Below are 22,228 nucleotides of genomic sequence, written 5' to 3'. Positions count from 1 at the left end.
TGGATAACTATCATCTTGATCTCTTATTGATTACGGAAACGTGGGCTGACCCTTCAGTTGGCCCAGACTATTGTATTGCCACCCCTGCTGGCTTCACTGTACGCAGATGTGAGTGATAGACCTCGGAAATGAGGGGAAGGTTTGGCTCTCATCTACAGAAATACCTAATGGCAAAGATAGATATGGTCCCCATAGCCGTATGTGAGGCACTCAAGTTTAACATAACGCTTTCCAATCATCAATCTTTTAAGGGGATCCTCCTTAACCCCCCACCAGGCCCCAGGGAAGACTTCTTATCACAGGTAGGAAATATACTAGAACCCGTCGCAGGTGAATCTAGCTTTACCATTTTAGGGGCTTTAATTTTCATCTGGAAGCCACTGATGACAAGGACTCTATATCCCTTTCCTCCGAGTTAGATTCTGTAGGACTCTATCAAAGAGTCAGCTGCCCTACCGATATGGCCGGTCACACGCTTTATGGTCTATTCACTAATAATGAGGAGATCTCGATAAAGGAGATCCTTCTTCTGACGTGGTCTGATCACCATGCAGTATTATTTAATATCTGTATTCTGCATCCCACTTCCCCATACACTAGGTCAGACTCCCCTAAACAGTTTAGGGCTTGGAGTGGTATAGACCAGGCTCATCATAAACACCATCTATCTAATACTCAGCCAGAAGCCATTCTAGATCCAGAACTGGCCACTATAAACTATACGGACTGGCTCCAAAATGCCTTCGCTAAACTGGTCCTGTACAAAACAGCTTCCAAAAACAGGAGTACTCCCTCAGCCCCTTGGTTCTCTGAGGCTCTGAGGCTGGAGAAACAAGGGTGCAGGAAACAAGTGAGGCACTACTGGTGCCCAGAGTATGACAGCCAGGAGAAATCTCTTTATAAACTAGCACTGGCTTATTATAAACGCCACTTACTAAAAGAAAAAAGCAATTACTATACAAGGGAAATAGAAACCACACAAGATTCCATCAAACTCCTTCTTCGGGTGGAGTCTAAATTGGCAGCGCCAGCAGGCAGCCACGCAAATGTAGCATCCCAAGCTTTTTGTGACTCGTTACCCTCAGTTTCCAGGAAAAGGTGAGACAAATCTACTCGAACTTTAATACTTCTGTCTAATTTACGAGTCAGCTAGATTTAAACAGCGAGGTGCTGGACAGCTTTTCCTTCAGGGGATTTGGGCCAGTTTCCGTGGAACAGATAACTGATCTGGTGAGCACGGTTAAATCCAGCTCACCATTTGACCCTTGTTGCCCCTTGGTTCTGAATCGGATTGCAGAACTTATAGGTACTTACTTGGCTAATATTTTCAACTCTAAGTTTAGCTCAGGCATCTATCAGTCCCAATGGAAAACGGCTTCTATCCTCCCACTGCTAAAAAAAACTAATTTGGACCCAGGATATACTAACAATTATCGACCAATTGCGCATCTTTCTTTGCCTGCTAAACCTGCTGAAAAAATTATGAACAATCAATTGGCCCAATACGTTTATGAGAATAAGCTGTTGAATGAAACAGCGTACGGCTTATGGAAAGGCCACAGTACAAAGACCGCACTCATCAAAGCTACTGATGAGATTAGGTATATGTTAGATAAAGGAGGTGCAGCCGTTCTTGTGCTACTGGACTTATCATCAGCATTTGACACGGTCGATCATGCCTTTCTGATCAACCGCGTCTCTGTACTAGGCATTGTAAACAAGGCAAATTCTCTTTTGACCTCTTTTTTATCGAAACGTACCCAGCTAGTTAGCCTGGGTGATTTCGACTCTCCAGTTTTTTAACTTCCATGCGGAGTCCCGCAGAGATCCTCTAAAAGGCCGAGGCTGTTCAACATTTATGTCACCAACTTAGCACGGGTGATCAAATCTTTTGAATTATCTCTCACGTCATATGCAGATGGATGACACCCAATTAGTGCTCGCCGTTCATAAGAAGAGGAACACCGTATCAGCCAGATTCCATATTGGCATGTTGCCCATCAGTACCTTGATGTCAAGAGACTGCCTTAAATTAAATTAATCCTAGACAGAAGTAATGGTCTTTGCAAATTTATCTCCTGGGTGGTCTTTGGGCAGGTGGCCGGATACAATCAGATCACCCCCAATCCTGGTCACTAACACCAAGAACCTGGGTGTCATTCTTGATGATAAGCTGTATTTTAAATATCATGCCAACACAGTCGTCTCCTCATCCTTTTATGTCCTACAAATGATGAAGAAACTGCTTCCGTTTATCCTGATTGATGCCAGGAGGAAGATAATTTCTGCCTTGGTTCTGTCCAAAGTTGATTACTGTAACAGCCTATTGATGAATGCAGAGGAAATCGTTATTAGTAAGCTGCAGTTTGTGCAGAATGCGGCTGCTAGGATACTGTTGGGCACTCTGAAATTTTAGTCTATCTCTAAGGTGATTAGACATCTACACTGGCTGCCTTTGAGAAGCAGAACAAAATTCAAAGCACTTTGCATTGCAAGTCACAACATAGGGCTGGAATTTTTGAAGAATTCATTCCAGTTATGCACTCTCATTAGATCCCTGCATTCAGCAGGTGCTAAACTTCTTGTCGTCCCAAGAACCTACAGATCCAACTAGGGCAACAGAAGTTTCGTAGTTGCCACAGCTAAGCTGTGGAACTCTCTTCCCTCGCAGATTAAAGCCAGTCCTACTCTATTGTCATTCAAGAAATAAGTAAAAACACGGCTAATCAATTAATAGGTTTTTTTCATCCAAGCCTTACCTTCTGTGGCACTTAGCGCCGAGACACCTATGGGTATTTGTTCGCTTTATAAGTTATTCTAACATAACATAACATAACATTGATCGATTTTTGAACAACAAAATCATTGTTGTTAATAATTTCCATGTTACTGCTAGCAAGCATTGCCAAAACCAGTGGGTCTGGCTTATTTTAGATGCATGTCTGTTAAGTGATATATCTTTATGTAGTAACAGAAAGCTCATAGAGAGGCACCAAAATTCTGGTCGGATAGCATACTATGCAAAGCACAGGATTGAAGTTTACTTGCTTTAAGGCTGCGCCCTTAATTACATAGGCTACGCCTCGTGGAACAGATCCCTTTGGCCACTCTCCTTTTAGATACCCACCACTTTTTTCATCCCATTTAGAGCCCTGGCTGCCCCAACATGTTTTCTTTTATTTCTGAAATTCATTTGCTTCGTTATGGTTTGGAATTGTCCAGGTGTGGGTAGGATGGGTGGTAGCTGGTTAGCTGCACATTTTAATGTCGAGCCTGGGCAGTGCATGTGCTACTCTGTGAGGCATGCTGCATTCGAGTATGGTCATGAAGCCCCTCCCACTCCATGCCCATATTTGTCATTGGCTTGTGTCATTGTCCTTTGTAAATGCTGGCTTCTGATTCATTAATAGGCTTGTTAGTCCCTCCTTAGTATTGCCTTTTCTTCATTTGCATCATCCCATGAGGACTGGCCCTTTTACTTCTGTTGTTACATGGTATGTCTTATTTAGTCCGTAAGCACTATTTTCTTTAATGAGTTTCTCCTACTGCAGGCATGACTTGATTTCCTGCAACAATCAGTGCACCATGTGTGCTTTCACTTTCCAAGCAGCGCAGCCCGGGACAATGGCAGCCGCTTCTTTAAAATGAAATAGGTCTCACATTTACAAGAGTTTGTGCTATTAGCATTGCAAATGACAATGCCTTTTATTTATGTGTTCTGCAGCAAGCATTTTTGCTAACTGGTTAAAAAATATTAAACTATCCCCTAGAACCTCTACCATCTCTGCCCTCCCCTACCCCCAGAGTACTGGAAATCTAATAATTGCAGTGGTCATTTATACTTTCGTTAATCTTAATTTTTTAACGCATTTCTGACATAAATAAAAGGCATTGTCATTTACTATGCCAATAGCTTAAACTCTCGCAAATGCGATACCTATTGCATTACAAATGCTTGTTAAAATGGCAAACAATAGAATTGAAGTAGGTAAACATGCAGGTCGAAAGTATTTAGCGATGTTAAAAGGGGATGAAGAAAAATGTGTCCTTTGCTGCCATCTCGTGGAAAATATAAGACAGTACACTCTACCCCCTGTAATATTTATATATGAAAGCTTCGTAGAAGCCAAGCCGATAAATCTTGTGTGCAATCACCTGGGCGGAGTGGCATGGGTTCATTGGTTGAATGGTCTGTTTGTCAAATGTTCGTACAATGTCAGTCCATTCAAAGTGTAGTTGTGCTAAGGCGCACCATCTGGAAAACATTCGTTTTCCGGTGACATTCTACAAAGCTGTAGCGTCACCTCTTTCTTGCTTTTTGTCTTGTTAAAACTCGTATAACTTATAACAGAGAACTGGAAGTAAATGCAACGGACATGAAAGATGTCTGACATTAATTAAATAATTCACTTTTCAATATGAAAAGAACACACATTCAGCATAAAAATATGATGGTGCTAAACTAATATGTATCTTCAATCCAGTCCTAAAAAGCGTAGGGTCATAAGAGTGAATTCCTAGATCTCTGGCATGCAGCAAATATGTATTTGTGGTACATTATACAGCTAGTTGCTAAAGAAGCCATTACAATATACATTCAATGGTGCTCGGTATGAAAACACTTCCCACATGGGTTCTAAACAAAGGCACCACTCTTCCAAGGATATATTCTGTCTTCAAGGTGTCGGTGCTACCCATGTAAGCAAGCGCTTCCTCGCCTCATGTTTTATTCTGGAAGGTCCCCCCTTTTCTTTAGAGAACCGTGTACATTGAATGTTCCTTAAATGTATGCTGAAGTTGATAGTCACTCGGTTTGAAGTGTTTATCTGCGGTCTTGAATAAAAAACAGCACTAGGGGATGGTCGTATGTACTACAGAAGTCATTTTTAAATCATCACAGTCCAACAGGGAGTCTTTCAAAGATCATGCATTTGCCCTTTAATAATGTATTAACGCAAGTGTGCTCTGCCAAACATGTATGTAAATGTATATCTGATCTAACGATGGCTTTTCTGATGCAGAAAGGGGAGTGTGTAGCTGTGGCAAGTGCGTTTGCAAAGACAAGTATGAAGGAAGTGCCTGCCAGTGTGAGAAGTCCATCGAGGGATGCTCGAACAGAGGCCGAGCCGTCTGCAGTGGCCGTGGGAGGTGCCAGTGCAACACGTGCACATGCAAAGCAGGATACACCGGTCAGGTGTGCGACAAGTGCCCAGGCTGCCCATCACCCTGCCCGCAATATGCGTGAGTAGCCTAGAAACATCACAGGGATGTTGTGCAGGAGAAGATGATTGTTTTGTATTGTAATTGCATTTATCTAGTGATTACTACGTTTTGCGCACGTAGCACTCCACTTACAAGGTTAGTGGTTAATCCAGTGGTTTTTGAGATGTTTTAGTTCTTGGAATTAGTTTTGTGCTAGAGAAGATTCATTTTTGTTAGGTTGCAGTGGTCTGGTTTCAAAGAAGTTGTTGTGATCTATAATGAGGGGGTGTGGACAATGTGTGAAATACAATAATAGAGAATGAGGCAGACAGTCATCGGCTTCGGGTAGGCAATGTCCGGAGAGAAGAGGCATGCGGACATTGGAAGGTAAGGGAAGGGGGATTCAATAGAAAGAAAGGAGAGGGAAATATATCAGTGCTTAATTTGTGAAAGAACAAGTGCTGGGACCAAAGTTTTGCTATCACGCCAGTGACTGGCGCTATTGAATGTAGGTGTGGTGCATACCAAGGCTGGTTCACCCTTTGCCTGTTTAATCCACCATAAGTCACTGCCTGCCAGTTTATCACACACTAATGAGTTAATTTTCATCCCTGCTTTCTCCCATTCTCATTGTTTTGCTCTCTGTTGTTTTCTCAGCCCCACGCCCGTGTGTTTCTCTCTCTCTCTTGCTATGGGACAAAGTCTGATGAGGAAAAATAAGTGCTAGTTCCTAAAAAAGAGTGTCATTTGGCCCCACCTGCAACCAGCAACCACCGGCTCAAATTAACCACTGGAAACAATAGTCATAAGTCAAGGGCAAATTTCATGCAGGGTTTTAGGAATACAGAAGGAGAATTTTTGAGATAGCATGCAATCCAACGATGCAAAACTGTAGAATGTAGCAACATTATTTGCATGTGAGATAGTGTATTGTATCATAGCATTCGTATAGGGCTTACTACCCATATGTGGAGCTATGTAGTCCTTAAAGCTCTGTGACTAAACACATTGATTACTGTACTGTAGAAAGCAGACAGACCCACACTAAAAAAATCAAGTTTTTTTGTTTTTTTGTTTATATAGCACAAACTCAACCCGAAGGTATCAGGGCACTTTTCATGAACACCAGTTACATTACACAAGGACACATTCATTTTTGGTATGCACTGGGAGAATGAGTGATTCCCCCAGAATCACAAGATGTTGAGCCAGTGCACAGACACAAACCTAGTTTCCCAGGTCCAAAGTCGGCAGCTCTGGCCATTACACCATATCTTCTCCCCAAAGGGGTTGAACTGTAACCCTCTGCTGGCAATGGTCCGATTGACTGAGAATAAAAGCTATAAAATTCCAATACTGGTGTATCACATAACAAAAAACAAGCGGTTCTATTAACACCAGATCTCCCCTGCACCCTCTTCAGCCACTTTAAGACATTGTAGCGATGGCGGTAGAACTTGTGTGGCTGTGTGCTAGTATCTGTGGGTTCAACGCTTTAAAACTAATACGCTCAATAACTTCCCCCTCCAAGTGGGAAAACAGAAAGAAGCAGGCAAATCTGCCAATGATTGGTTCAACAGCGAACTTGCTGTATGCAAATTTGAGGGAGACATCTAGAACTCTAGCAATAAAAATCACTATGTGAGAAGACATGGCCTGCCACAAAATCCACAGAAGGGCTTTTTGCAAAGCCATTAAAAGAGCCAAAAAAGAATCTGCAGCCAAACACATCAGCAACGCTGCAAATCAAGCAAAAGAAATCTTTGGCATCTACCGAGTGATCATTCTCCTCCATCTTGTGAGTTGCAGCCTCCCTCTGTCCCAGATTGCAGTGAGCAGAGTCCAGGAAGTGGTAAGGAGGCAGACTAGTGCTGTCTCTTCCCCAAAACAAAAGTTTTTAAAAAAATGATTTTCCCTTCCTGTGATTTCTGTCTTTGCCTGTGGTTGTTACAGTTAAAAATTGTAGTTTTAACCTGCCTGTGATTGGATATATTAATTATCACCTGCTTTGTGTTTTAAACTTGTGCTTTTTCCTGCCCATGATTGCTTCCATTTAACGTGTTGAATTGTGGGATCTGGGTACAGCTGGGGAGGCTCAAGGTGGCATCCCCACCGAGGGGCACTGTGGACCGACTCTACTCCATTCCAAAAAACCACAAGACGCAGCAGTGTAATTCACTGGAAAAAAGGGCAACCACGTTGAGTTATCGTGAAGCGTTCAGAAGATGAGCAACTCATATATGCGCTCCTCATGGAAGGAGGCAGCAGTTCCAATCAGATGGGGAGACCAAAATAAAAGAAGTCACCTTTTTAATCTGAAACATATGCAGAGGAACGACATTCGAGGAACGACATCAAAATGAATCTGGCAAAAAAAAACAGAAGTCTAGTTTATCAGCAAAACAAAACGAATGGTTGCAGATCAGTAAGAAGTGACTGCAGGCGAATCTGGGCGCACTTATGTATCCCTTACAAGGTACTGTGCACAATCAGAAATAATACTATTATATACAATAGGAAAGCAGGCCTGCTGCACTAACAGTGCTTAGCCTGTCCTTGGTCCTCCTAGTACTGAAACACCAATTCCCGGTCAGAAGATCAAATAAAACTGCACAGCAGAGACAGAATTGATTAGGTAACACAATAATTGACCTAAATCCTCTTAAAACACTACACTGCTATCTAAATAATAGGGAGAGTAAATACTGCCGCCAGGAAGTCTTCCAGGAAACAAATGTACCACCCCTTGAAATAATTATATTCCAGAATTCCACTGAAATGAAACAGCTTCCAATGCTTTTCAGACACCAGTGTCCCAGCTAAGTGCAGGAAGAAGGGGCGGCCCAGACCATTGTCTTTATGTACAATCACTGGATCCATCACCCAAGTTCAAGGCTCACTCTGTTGGGTGGGAGTATTATACCTTGAAAAAAAACCTGTATATATTCCCGGGTAGGTTATTTAGTGGCTTATATACCTTCAGGGTGTGGCTACCTTTGGTGCAGCTGGTGCACTGCACCGGGGTCCAGATGTGAGAGGGGGCCCAGTTGCCTTGCACCACTTGATACTGCTTCAAAGGCCACCAGTTGTGTTTTGTTTTTCAACACAGTGCATGCCAGGGGCTTGGCTGGGTTTAACCTTCCAGTGGAGAGATACAGGGGAGTAGAGACAAGGCAACATATAGGAATAAAGACCATAGAGGAAAGAGGTGAAAGAATAGGAGAGGTTGAAAGAACCGACAGGAAACCACGAAAAGATAATAGAACTGGAAAAGGAATACGGTTGAGCAAGAAAAAACAAGAAGACAAATATTAGCAAAATGGGAAAGGGAAAAGGAAGAGAAAGGAACCATAAATAAGGAGAGAAGGAAGGAAGGAGATGAGGATGAGTGAGAGGCAGACGAGAGGGAAGAGAGAGAGAGTAAGAGGAAGGGGATAGAGACGAGAGCATTAAACGGATGGAGATGGGCGGGAGGTAGAGAAAGGGAGGCGAGAAGGAAAGACAAGTAGGATGAGAAATTTGGAGACTGGTAAATTACATTAGTGTAGCAGGTACAGTGACACCATGGTCCAGGGGTGTGATGGGCTCGCAGCATCTCATTTATAACTGTATATTAATACCAGCTAGGGGAGCTAGTTGCATTGCTTGCACTAGGGCTTGTGACCCCCAAGCTACTCCACTGTAATGTACCTTATGATTGTATTACAGTAGTCTTGTGTCTGAGTGCTTTCATTTTAAATCCCAGGACGTGCGTGGAGTGCTTGGCTTTCGGAACAGGTCCACTGGCAAAGACCTGCTCGGGAGCTTGCCGGACACTCAACATCACAGGAAAAGTGAAATCTTTTGAGGAGGACAAAAAGCCCTGCAGAGAGAAAGATTCCGAGAACTGCTGGATGTCATATCTCATGATACAGGAGGATGGAGAGGAACATTACTCCATCACCGTCCTCGAGAGCAGAGGTAATGAATGACTTTGTAGTTTGTTTTGGCAGGTTTTGACGTTCACCACTGGATTTGCGAGATATTGTGGCCCAATGAAAATTTTTTGGGGGGGTATTACATCTGTCGTACACCTGTGAATAGGTGTCAGATACTATTGTTGCACCGTATTTATAAAACGTCAAGAACTGGTGCGCGTTAGCGAATTATTAATGGGAATCGCGCACTTGTGTGTTAGAGGCGCAGCCAAGAATATCCGATGAAAAAATGGTGCTCTAACACATATGTGTAGCGTTTTTTGCATTTACTAACATTTGCAAGGGCATTTCCCGTAGTAAACTTCACACTTAAGTTACAATTGAAATTTAACTGCTGTAGAAAAAGTGGGAAGGCCAACCAATCACCTCAGAGTTCACAGAGGTGAAGTGGGCTTTAAGGTAGGTAGCAAGTAAGGACATGTTTAGGGAAATAGTTTTAAGTGAGAGATCAGTGCTGGAATTGGACAAAAGTTACACAGGGGTGAAGGTGGCAACAAAAAGTGGGTGGTGTTACAAGGGGCAATGTCATGAAAAGCAGTTTGACAGTCAACTTATATATATATTTTTTAAACTGTCCCAAAGAAATTGGTACCTAGGTGAAACTTGGCAGTAAATCTGTTCTGGCTTAAATGATTACAAAGGCTGCATTTTGAAATATCTTATGGGGTTTAATCCCCTACTGTAGAGAGGTTTGTGCACCCAGTGAACCTCAGGAAATAATAATAATGGTAAGATAACTCTGGTGGGCAAAGCATTTGCTGGAGAGGTCTATGTATTTTTTATTCACAGTTTTGACTCACAAGTAGTTTAGAGGGTCAATGTGTCTCCTGGAAAGCATGCAGATGACAGATTATAATGTTAGCTGAGTGGGTAAGTGGGGCATTGCTTTTGACACAGAGCTCCTTTTATTACTTGTAGTTCATAAATTACAATCCTTCCAATGTAGCACAGTGAGCTATGAACCAGCATCAAGGACCTGCATGAAAACTGCAAGACATAGGTTTAGGACCTCATTGTTTATTTTCAGTATATTATTGTAAGGCTGCTAAAAAGGGGTTCTTTGGGTAATAATTAAGGAAAACACCAAGCCAGTGCCTAATTTGTAAAAAATAAGTGCCAGAGCTCCCGTCAGGCTGCCACTGCAGCTTGCACAATACATTGACCCTGCCATGCTGCCAATGATAGTAACAACACAACAACTAATAATCACACTCCTCCTACAAGTGTGACAATTCAGACTATTCCAGGCCCCAAAAGCTACAAGAATGGCTTGGGAGGCAGGTAATAGTAATTTTCAATGCATATTAAATTAATAATTGAGACAGCGCCGCTTTGTGGCAGACTGTCACAAGGGCCGGAGTTGACAATTGAGTGCTGGTGCCAAGCACCGGAAACCAATGGCTCAAATTAAGAACTACCAAGCACTTTATTATGTTTTAGATCCCAACTTTGTGTTTCTCCCAGCTATACAATCTTAGTTTATAATCCCTACCAGTAAAGGCGATGTGTGACTCATACACCTTGAAACCCTCTTTGTCTTTTTAGACATCCTGCACATCCATTTACACAACACATGTGTACAATTTATCATCAATGTGTAATATGTATTTGTGGTGTGGAGTGCTCTGACACCCTGCCGTAGGATGAGTTGTGCTATAAAAGTATTGCATTAAAAAAAATAGCTGGTGCTGTTTAAATTGTTGTTTGTGTAAATACTCATACATACTGATACATCTGTAATTCTTACAGTGCAAGCATAACTTGTATTTTATATAGGGATTGCACAAAATCATAAACCTGTTTAAAAATCGGAATTTCTCTTTAGTACTTGTGAAGCGATAACACACTGTGTGCCTTTGTTTCCCCATTGCATTGGCATCTGGGTGATAAGGTGCAGAAAGCTCCTACCAGAATAATACTCACACAAAAGCAGGGCTAAAGGCCCCTTAAATCCACTCTTTGTTTTAGGCCCTGCTGAAACGGAAAATAAAGCCTGCTCATCGTCTGCGCATTGCTGGTACGAACAGCAAGCAGACAATGTGCTGGTGCTGCTGAATTGTGTTCTGATGTTGGCATATTTCACCAGAACCAAATCCGCATATTTCACTGGGCCAGATGGATTCCTGACCCATTTAAATAGGTTGTATGACACAACCACTCATTCATTTTCCAGGTGTTCCTTAACAACATGGGCGGAACAAAGAAAACGTCTAAACCACGCATTCCATTTACAATGCAAGTCGACTTTGGAATAGTATAATTTAATATTCTAACTCCGGTCACCGTAACAGTAGGGAAAGCATTGGACTTTAAAGTCCAATGCCGCTTGACCTAACGTATGTTGTGGTAATGACTTCCGTTGTAAATGTAATGCGTGGTTCACACACATTCATTATTCCGCCCGCGTTGCAAAGGCAACGCAATGTTAATTGTATTTGCTGTTTCCCATTTGAATAAGCTGCCGAATCCGGGTTTGGGGTGGTTCCCCCTTCATTCTAGCACTGTGAGAGATGACAGTTTTTTAAAATTAATCTGAAAAATTTGACACATTTCCTAGTCCTCGACTAGCATATTTGGCTCAGTATAGGAAATACGCAAGCTACGAAACTTGTGTTATTTTGTGTGACTATTCTGTGGCCTTTTAGTATGAGGCTGTGAAGAGCACTGAGATTTTTCTAATTTATGAACTATTGTCCTGCTAGTTTTGATCTAACACGAAAAGCGGAGGGGTGATTTGTTTGGTGTGAATCTTTCCCATTTGAGAGGGACAGCGCAAACTATACCAACTAGGCGCTCTTGGGCTTCATTGGATGTGACAGAGAGATCATCTTGATGTGAACAGTAGTCAAGGTCACTGAGGATTCTAAAGTAATCTTTTTCAGGGATCGATTTAGGATTGTAATTTATTTCAGATTCAAAAGAACAGATCCAATAGATGCGAGAGTTCAGATAGTCAACAGCAATATAGGAAGAAAATCATAATTTTATCAATGAATTAACCAGTTAGGAATTATGTGGCAAGGCATGGATGCTAGCAGTATGCTCATTCGCAGCTTTGCCATAGCATTTCTAACATCATTTACCACTGCTTTCAAATAGAAACTTTCAAGAACTGACACACTTGACCAATCTGCTGAACTCAGCACCCTTGTGACCTTAGCTCCTTTCACAAAATGCATGTCAAAAACAGACACAAGCACCATCTCCCTTTATTACCTTTCTCAACCATATCTCCAAAGTATGTGAAGAAACCCACTTAAACAGTCTTTTAAAAGAAATGAACACCTGACTCACTCCTGCACCTTTTGATTTCACAGATATCAGCTCATATTCCTTCAGACACTTGACAACACACAATGTCTCATATTCCTGAAATGATGAATACAAAAATGATTGTAGGTATTGTTCTAGCACACAAAAGCACATGCCCCCAAACTGATACCTCCACACTGACACATCCACAGCTTTCACATCTGACACTCCCAGCTGTAGGATACCAAACTTAACAGCATCGCTTGTTCCCTTGATGAGTAACTGAGTGAAATTTTCTCATTCTCCTTCCAACTATTCAAACGTAAAACCCACATTCATATCCCAAAATTACTTGTAGTTCAACAGTGGTGACTTCATCACTCGTATACTTCTCACCAACCTTTAAATTCAACATGTTATGAATGAGGATTCTCCGAAATAACTCATTCAATATGTTCAGTACCTGATCCATTGAAGCTGAAAAGGAATCTCCATTCATTTCCATGTACCAATCAATATGTCTGCCTCAGGGCAATCGATACGCTTTTGATGTTTCTGTAGCCCATGGTCATTAAATCACTTCTAAAGCTTATGCTAGAAGGCGTGACATGTGCCATATCCCTCCCAAAGGCTCAATGCCACCAACTGAAGATGAGCCTCCAATACCAATGTGTAAAACTCTCTTTGAGACCCTATTAGCAATCTAGAGACACTGGTAACAAGCACTCCACTACCATCCCCATCACTCGAAGAATCACTGCCTAATAACTCAACAATGATGTCACCAAAACCAATGTCCCCTTAATTCTCCAAACGTTAACCAGCACAAGTAGACTCATCAAAAACAGGAGAAAGGTATTCAGCACAAGCAACCTCTGGTCATATATAATGCATCTACCCAAGTTACCCTCAGATCTGGATGCCAACTGAAAAATCAAGGCAACACACCATTCAATCCGCTCCAAACATGTACACTCTAAACTGTATTAAAATCTCCTGAATCTCCTAAGAACGAATTCATGTCTCCAAACAATTAAATCTAAAATGTTTTTCAAATTCTAGTCTGTTTTTGAATTGCTGTACCCTGGATATGCTGAGCCTGCAAACTCATTCTCTTGTGTAAGCAGTAATGCCAAAATCCCATCTCAATTTCTTCCAACCTCTGGGCTGTGGTTCTCCTAACTTGTTTACATATGTTACTGTTGAAACATTCTCAATAATTATGCCACTGGTCTTGTCTCTTCTTGCCAAACTCCTAACTGGAAAAGATCCTGCCAGAAGTTCCAACCAATATATATACAGATTTTTCTCCAGATACCACCTCCTTCTGGTAGTCACTTTTGCACATATTGTGCCCGAAACTTCCTGACTCGCATCTGACACTATCATTAACTGTGGGACCTCTCTGAAAATTGTGCGATCATCCCCTGACTCCAAATAGTCCAATCTCCACAACAGCTCCTCCTGAGCCTTCTGCGTCACCAAAACTTCTTGCTAATATGTAATACCCATTGACAAATGCGTTCTTTTTAACCTCTAAGTGCTCGATGATACATTGGCCCTGGAAAAATCACATGAACGGAAGGCAAAAGAAGCCCCAAAATTCAAGCTATTGTCCCTAAAAAAACTTCTCCCACCAAAAACCTGCCTTAACACCCTGCAGATATTCTTTAGCTTCTCCTTCTTTAACTTCAAGACAGAATCCTCTGTCTTATTTACAAATCTCAGAAACTGAGTCTCCAGTGGAGCAACTAAACTGGACTTCCTCCTGTTCTTTGCTAGCTCAACCCTTCCTACAGGCTGATCACCAGCTGAGTCTGCTGTACCAAATGTTGCTCTTCCTGCACTAACAGAAAAATGTAATTGCAAAATAAATTTGCTTCACAACCAGTAATCAACTGTTGCAAACCCTTTGTGAAGCACTGCAACAGTGAACTCTCCTCAACTACATTTCCCAACAAAATTGTAGGTAATCTTGCTGCTCCCTGCATACCGGTGTTCTTAAATACGCATCCTTTAGCTCCATATGTGTCACCTAATCTTCCTTCCTTTCCACACCTTTTCGAAGATTGATCCCTTCCATTTTGAAATGGCAATATACTAGACAATTGCTCAAGACCCTTAAATTAATTATATCTCATCCCTTTGCCTTCTTCCACCACTAAAATATATTGTTTTTGAAACACATTTTGCATTACTCAGCATGAACCACTGCCCCTTTCTATAGTAACTCTCTTACCTCTTGATCAGCTAATTCTGCTTTCTCACTGAAAACGAAATTCCTCAGACTCTTCATCATCACTGTTACACTTACAACATCTGTGTGAAAAATATCTTGAGCCTAACATACCTGAAGTAGCTCCTGCCGTTCGCTCCCCTCTAAAATTTCGATTTCCAGGTCTCTGTTGTGGAAAGAAAAATGAGAAACTTTGCTGTCATCTGAGGGTCCTATATAGTTGCATGAGTGACTGAAGACTGATCCCTCGTTCGGCCAGTCCTGCAAAGACTCTGCCATTACTCGCCAAACACAACGTTCAAAGTACAAGTATCCACTTTTATCCATCTGCTCACTCAGTATAGCTGGCATTATATTTAAATAATTATTCACACTCTCCTCAAGGTTTCTTTTAAACTCAAGTCCTTAGAATGTTTGACCATCTTCATACTACAATGTGAATCCTACTTAAGTGGATTCTTACCAATCGTGAGACTTAGGAATCACTTTAACCATCTTATAAAAATAATGTGCTTCAAGGCCAAATGTTAGGACATACTCTTCTCATTCGCAGCCCAAAATATTGCCCCTCAATATGGCTTAACAAACTAATCCATGCAGCCCAAACAACTACAACGGCACAAAGCTTGCCCACTGAGGGTCGCGGTCTCGTCGAGAGTGAGGACCAAACTTGTCACCAACAACTTGACTTCTTCCTTCAGCATTGGCACTAATGCACGGCCAGAGTGGTTGAAATATAGCCAGTGGTATCTCTACCTCGCCTTTGAGCAGTAACTAACCCTCTTCACAGTCATTTTAAAACCCTATTTATCCCTCTTTAACCCCGTTACCAGAATAACAAACACTTCTGCAATACCCAAAGTACTATGTAGCAAACCAAGGCATGGACCTTCAACGCCTACTTCCCAAATCACTTCAGATTAGAAACTCCAAATCTTCCACCCATCAATACAAAGACAACATTTTGATACCACACCGCTATCTTATCCACGCTGTCCCAGAAAAGTAACTTTCTGTACAAGCAGCAATGAACGAAGAAAGACTAGTCCCTGTCCTTGTGTTTCGTTGATCTGTAGCGCACTGGTTTTAGATTCTGGAATACTTTAGAATATTGCGGCATAATGAGAAAAATAAAAGGAGAGAGCCACAGTATCACCGTCTGTGTCTTGCCATACATTTAAGAAAGACATAGGTTTGTGGTTAGGTCAGTCTCCCTAAGTTCGCTCGGTGTTGCAAAGGAGCTTTTCATAGAGAAGATGAGGTCACTTGCGTTTCCTTGGGTGGCGGGAAGATGGAATTTGTCCGTAGCTCTGAGGGCACACGGGTTTTTCTTAAAAAGTGGGAAGGCAGTCTAGAGTTTTCCACGGGGCAGATGGAGGCGGGTCTTTCGTTGCCTCATGGCTTAGTGTCCAAACCTTGAATGATTCACTTTGTCATCTGATTTTTTCCGCCGATTCCTGTTTATGTTGAAGTCACTTAATATTCTCAGGGAATTGTCTCATGTCATTGCTGTGGAAAAATGATCTGCAAGTTTGTTGTCATTACCTGGGTCCTGTAAACAAGGTGTAGTGATGATGATTTTCAGGTTGGTAGTGCTGTGCGGAGCAAGAGGGATTCAAGAGATTTCTCAGACAGAACGGCCAGGCATCACCATTTCTAAGGAAGCTTTATGAGTGTGCCCACACATCTGCCTATTCCTATAGATGAGCAAAAATACATACAAAGAGTTGCTAATGGTGATTAGAAAGGTGAAAACGTAAGAAGAGAAACATTCAAACCATGTTGCATTAAGAAAGTTGCTCAGTATTTTGTCTCATTTAAACATAAATATATTAATTTCAGAAAATATTCACGTGCCATCATCATTCAGAACACAGACAGACACAAACTAGCAAGAGTTACAGCACAAAAAGACAGCTGAGAAAAAAACAGATCAGTGCCTGAAGCAAACTATTTTTAGTTCACGGGAGCGACTTGAAAGACATGTTTAGATCTAACATGGTACCCAGATTACAGGGGGAGGGGGAGGGGGAGGTGGCATGGCGAAGGCCATTGGTTACTATGCCACCTGATGGGGTCGTTGTTTGTGAGCATTGCCTGCATTTTCTTAATTGCCTTATCTTGATGTTGAAGATTAAAAATAATATGTGTGTCATCTGCGTACATGTGCAATTTGATGTCACAATCAAGCAGCAATTGAGCTAAAGTCCTAATGAAATCCTTGTTTGTGCAGGCACTCATGGCCTGATTCATAAGGTAAACTTACACACTTTTGTGAGTTTACGACAGTTTTCTATTCTTTACAAGTGCACAGTAAAATATATATTTTATGTGCGGAGACTCCGCACTTGTAAAGATGCTACTCGTAAATCCCTTTGTGAATTGCAAACAATAGTGAACATAGACAAAGGTGAATATTTAGCTTTGTGAATCAGGCCTCCAATAGGGGCAGTGCTGATAGCAGTAGAAGGGGCGCCATCATACTCAAGTAACTCAAAACAAGCCTCTCCCCAAAGCCCAGGAAATGGCAAACCAGTGTTTTATATGTTGGAGAGTACAACTAAGCATGTACACTAATTTTTACCTTTATATATGTTGGCTTGCTCTTTTTTCTGAGCCGGGGCCAGTGTGCTGCCAGGAACTACCATAAAGGTGCTAGGGTTAGCAAATTGTCGACATTGCTACCATTTTGCCAACGTCTACTTTTTACCAGTAATTATCACCATTGTAGCAAAGCCAACATGTTACTGGGGATTACCACCATTACCCAAAGGCCAATATTCTACCAAAAGTTACCACCATTGTGCCAGGGCCAGCATGCTGCTATGAATCATCGGCATTTTACAATAGCTGCTTTTTTGCCAGGAATTACTTCCATTCTGTCAGGGCCTGCATGCAGCCATGAATTATCACCATTGTGTCGAAGTTATTTTATTGCCAGGTATAACCACTATTGTGTCAGGAATTACCATCATTGTTCTGGGGCCAGTATTTTATCAGGAATAACCACCATTGTGCAATGGCAGTATTTTTCCTAGGAATTAACACCATTGTGCCAAGGTCAGCCTGTTGGCAAGGATACCCATAATGGTACTAAGTCCAGAATTTGACAAGGAATTACCACTGTCAGGCCACAGTGAGTGTGTTGCTAAGGATTACCACCTGTGGGTCATGGCCAAAATGTTGCCAGAAATTACCAACATTGTGCCAGGGCCAGCATGTTGCCTGCATTGCCACCACTGTGTCCCGACCAGCATTTTATCAGGAATCGCCACCGTTGTTCTCCAGCTAGCATGTTAGCAGAGATAACCACCATTGTACTAGGACAAGTATGTTGACAGAAATTACCACTAATGTATAATTGCACAGGGTTAGACTGATTTGCATATGGCCATGTCTAAACTGGGTTGGTGGAGTGAGCTAAAGAATGATGATGGATTAAACCCAGATCAGTTGACTTGGGGTGAGTGTTTGCTTTGCTCAAATGCTCCCTCCATCACCCCCTTTGGTATTGCAATGTATAATTTCCATCATGTTTCCAGAGATTACCATCATTGTGCCAGTATGTTGCCAGAAATTGTCATAATTGTGCAAGGGACAGCATTTTGCAAGGAATTACCATTATTTTCCAGTGCCAACATGTTGCACAGTATTATCCCCATTGTGCCTTTCCCAGCATTCTACCATATTATTATTATTATTAGTTTGTATAGCGCTAGAATCGACCCCCGTAAGGGTATCTCTGCGCTTGATTACCCCCATTAAGCCAGGGCCAGTATGCTGAGAGGGATTCAAAACTACACAACCTCGGAATTCAGCACCCCGACCTTCGATAGCACCGGATGTGTGTTCAGAAAAAACTTTGGGCCCAGCACTTATTCAACAAAGAGCATTGCACCATGATGAGATCAGCCCACACTCTGTCCACACAGGAGACTGGTGAAGAATCAGACCGAAGTGGCACAAACCACCAACCTCAAGGTTCCATTAGCTTACGTCCTCAGCTATTTATGAGATACAACAAATAACCTGACAGTACAAAAATGTATATAGAGAATACTTGCATTAAACTTAACCAGTAGCCAGTAGCAATTACTCTGAGCTGCCATCAATACCATAATTCATTGCTTGTTTTTGCTATTACTTAGAGGGTTATAGATATATGCAAATAAGTCTTGGAAATAGCTGGATAGGACAGTTCAGCCAGAAGCCACTTCCGATCAGTTTCTACCTTGGCCGGGGTTACATCTGGGAGGAGCTTCTTGAGTCCTGTAGTACAGCGAGCTCAGTACCCACATCAGTACATTGCCTTCCTGTTCAGGATAACTCACTAGGGGCCAGATGTAGGTAATCTCAATTTACTTATTCTTAAATACCGAATTTTACCGATTCAGTATTTAAGAATAGGTAAATGGGATGTAATAAATTTTTCGGTAAAAATTACTGAATCGGTAAGATTCGGTAATTAAGAATCGGTATTTACCGATTCGGTACTTACCGAATCTGTAAATACCGATTCAGTAATTCCCATTATTCCTATGGGCCTGGAGGTCCATAGGAATGAATGGGAATTACCGATTTGGTAAATACCGAATTGGTAATAGAGGGAACCCTTTCAAGGGTGGCAGGGTGTCACACTGATACCCCGTTGCACCCCTGAATAGTGTATGGGTGCACATGTGGCACACATACATGCCCTAAGGGCATGTATGTCTGCCACATGGCACTGAATAAAAACCAAAAAATTGCTTTTTTAACCCCTTCCATGCGGCCGCGATTCCCCTGGTGTGCTGTAAACAACACGAACAGGGGCGGGCCGTGACGAACCCCAGCCGTCATCAGCACACGAGCACCGTAGTGCATGACGGCTGGGGTTCGTCATCAGCATGGAAGGGGTTAATGGTTTTTGTTATTTACCACCAACTTGTAGTTGGTGGTAAATAACAAATCCTTACAGGTGAAAAGCACTCACTTGAGTTCTTTCTACATTTCAGATTCGGTAATTTACTGAATCGGTATTTAAGAATTCGGTAATTTACTGAATTCTTAAATACCGATTCGATAAATTACCGAATCTGAAATGTAGCCACCTACATCCCATATTCCTAATACCGGCCGGTAACGGGCGAAATTCGGTAATTTCGGCCGTTACCGACCGGTATTAGGGTTCCTACATCTGGCCCTTGGACAGTAAAACGATGTTGAATTGAAAGCTTGACTTACTCTCAGCCAGTGGTAATTACTCTACGTTCCAGCCCATGGTCTCATCTGTGCCATTACATTCAGGTATTAACTAAATGCAAAGCTTCTTGACCCCACCACAAAAGTGGTTATCCAGCCCAAACTGCAGTGTTATGTCCGTGTAAATGTAGCTTCCAATCAGATTCAGCCTTGTTGGTATTTCATCAATGGAGTGATTACTTTCCTCACATCTTGTTTGGTTCCTCCTGTTCCTCCATTCCGGTTATTGCCATACCACCCAGCTTTAGCTGAACCTTACACGAATAGATTTGATCTTGTTTCAGACTTTGGGACCACAAACTATGAGTACGGATGTAGCCTCCCTCATCTGAAGCAACTCTTTGATAGTAGGCAAATAAATAGCGCCTGTATCTCCCACATATTGCCAGTAGGTATCTCCTTTATTCCATGCCAGCATTTTAGTATTAAATCTGTTTATTAACAAATGAGCCTTAAGGAAAGTGTTAGACCTGCTCCCTATTTCTGCTCGAAGGACGCTGGTGCACGCCCTCGTGACCTCCCGACTTGACTATGGGAACCTGCTCTATTTGGGGGCCACGGGCAAGATCATGGGCCGCCTGCAGGTTCTTCAAAATACTGCAGCTCGGCTTGTACTCAGGCTCCCTAGGAGGTCATCCGCTAAACCAGCTTTGCGGACCCTCCACTGGCTTCCAATCGAGAGGAGAGTGGAGTTCAAGGCCCTTGCTACATGCCACCGCATTTTGAGCGGCAAAGCACCTGCACCGCTCCAGAGTCTGGTAACCCACTATGAGCCTACACGCAGCCTACGGTCCTCGCACACTGGGTTGTTAAAAGTCCCCAGAGTATCTAAGGCGCATATGGGAGGCAGGTCTTTTAGATATCTCGCTCCCAGGCGCTGGAATGCTCTTCCTATGGAACTACGCCTAGAACCCTCCGAAGTCCTGTTCAGGAAGAAACTTAAAACATATCTTTTCAGCAGGTAGCCTTCTGTGGGAGGGGGGGGGAGCAGCCACTTCACTTATCACAGCGCGGGGACACGCCAGTGGCGTAACCAGGCGCTTAATAAATGCCCAAATAAATAATAACATATAGACATAGCACGTTTTCACAAGGCCCCAGACTTTCAGTGCATCAGAAGCCAGTAAAAGAAGACACTGACAGTAACATACACTGAGCCAAACATGCATGCCAGCATTTTAAAAAGGGTGAGCATAATACCATGGATGCTCACAGTATCATGGGAAGACCTGAAAGGCAAGTGGTTTTACCTACATGGGGCTGTCGGAACATCTCAGTCCATTCAGCATGGTCCAAGGAGACATGCTACAACTTTGCTGTGACGTGGCCTATGCTGGGTGTTATTCCTTCAGTCCAGCGTGGTCCATGCAAACTTGCTATACCGCAACAATCCAACAGCTCTGCTGGCCCTCCTCAGACCTGTTTCACAAATGCAATTTTTCGATCACAGCAGATCTCTTGTACCTTATCACTGCTGGTCAAAGACTTCTACACCTCACTGTTTTGATCTGTCTGGTGATAATAGCTTGATTCATGGGAACATAAAGGGGAACCCTTTGAGGAGTGGCTGTATTATGGATGGCCATGTTGGATTGATGATATTAATTCAGATCCTTATCTTTTACAATCTTTTACTCCATTCTAGATTTTATTATAGATTTGGCTCCATTTTTTTAATTGCTTTGATGGGGAATGCCAATCCTATATAGAGGAGAAATAAACCCTGTTTCAGTATTCCCTGATCCAAGTGGTGTAGTCCGTCTAGCTTACGCAAGAAGACTGGAAAGCTAGCTTGGTTGGCGCAACATCACTCTCTCTGCTTATTGCACACTCCAGAAGCCCTTTCAGTCCTTCTGCTCTGAATTCTTCTGTATTCTCAGTTCTCTGGTCCTAGTGTTTGAGGCACCTGAAATTGCTTTCCTGAAATTGCCTGAAATTTCATTCCATTCCTGAAATTGCAATCTTAGATTTTTGCCTTTAAGGAATTGACATTATCACCAGTCTGCTGCCTTCCATTTCTACATACGTTTTCATACTGGATTAAGAAGTGATGACAGGAAGCAGTAGGTCTTATCTATATGCCAAGAAGTGACTACTTACATTATCGAGTGACTACTTACATTATCGAGAAGACCTGCTTTTGATACACAAGTTGCTAATAATTACCACCATTGTTGTAGGAGGATTGGACCCTGGATTACCTCAAGTTGCCAAGAAATACCACCAGTGTACTAGGGCCAGCCTTGCACTCCATTATGCCAGGGACAGCAATTTACTGGGACTGAACATCCATCTTGCAATGGGGCCAATAAACATCACT

The 22,228-nt window shown here is 42.3% G+C and overlaps 1 protein-coding gene across 1 annotated transcript in view; it reads left to right on the top strand.

The window, feature by feature from the left end:
• ITGB2 (integrin subunit beta 2) overlaps nt 1–22,228 on the top strand; it is a 466,167-nt gene that overhangs the window by 417,691 nt on the left and 26,248 nt on the right. Inside the window, exons 15-16 of the mRNA XM_086955517.1 lie at nt 5,022–5,241; nt 8,948–9,162. Coding sequence (XP_086811643.1) covers nt 5,022–5,241; nt 8,948–9,162 — 435 coding nt within the window. The remainder of the gene's footprint in view (nt 1–5,021; nt 5,242–8,947; nt 9,163–22,228) is intronic.

The sequence above is a fragment of the Lissotriton vulgaris genome, chromosome 2_1, assembly GCF_964263255.1.
Source record: "Lissotriton vulgaris chromosome 2_1, aLisVul1.2, whole genome shotgun sequence".
Lineage (NCBI taxonomy): Eukaryota > Metazoa > Chordata > Amphibia > Caudata > Salamandridae > Lissotriton > Lissotriton vulgaris.
The sequence above is the reverse complement of the archived record's forward strand: the minus strand, read 5'-3'. Positions and strand labels throughout refer to the sequence as shown.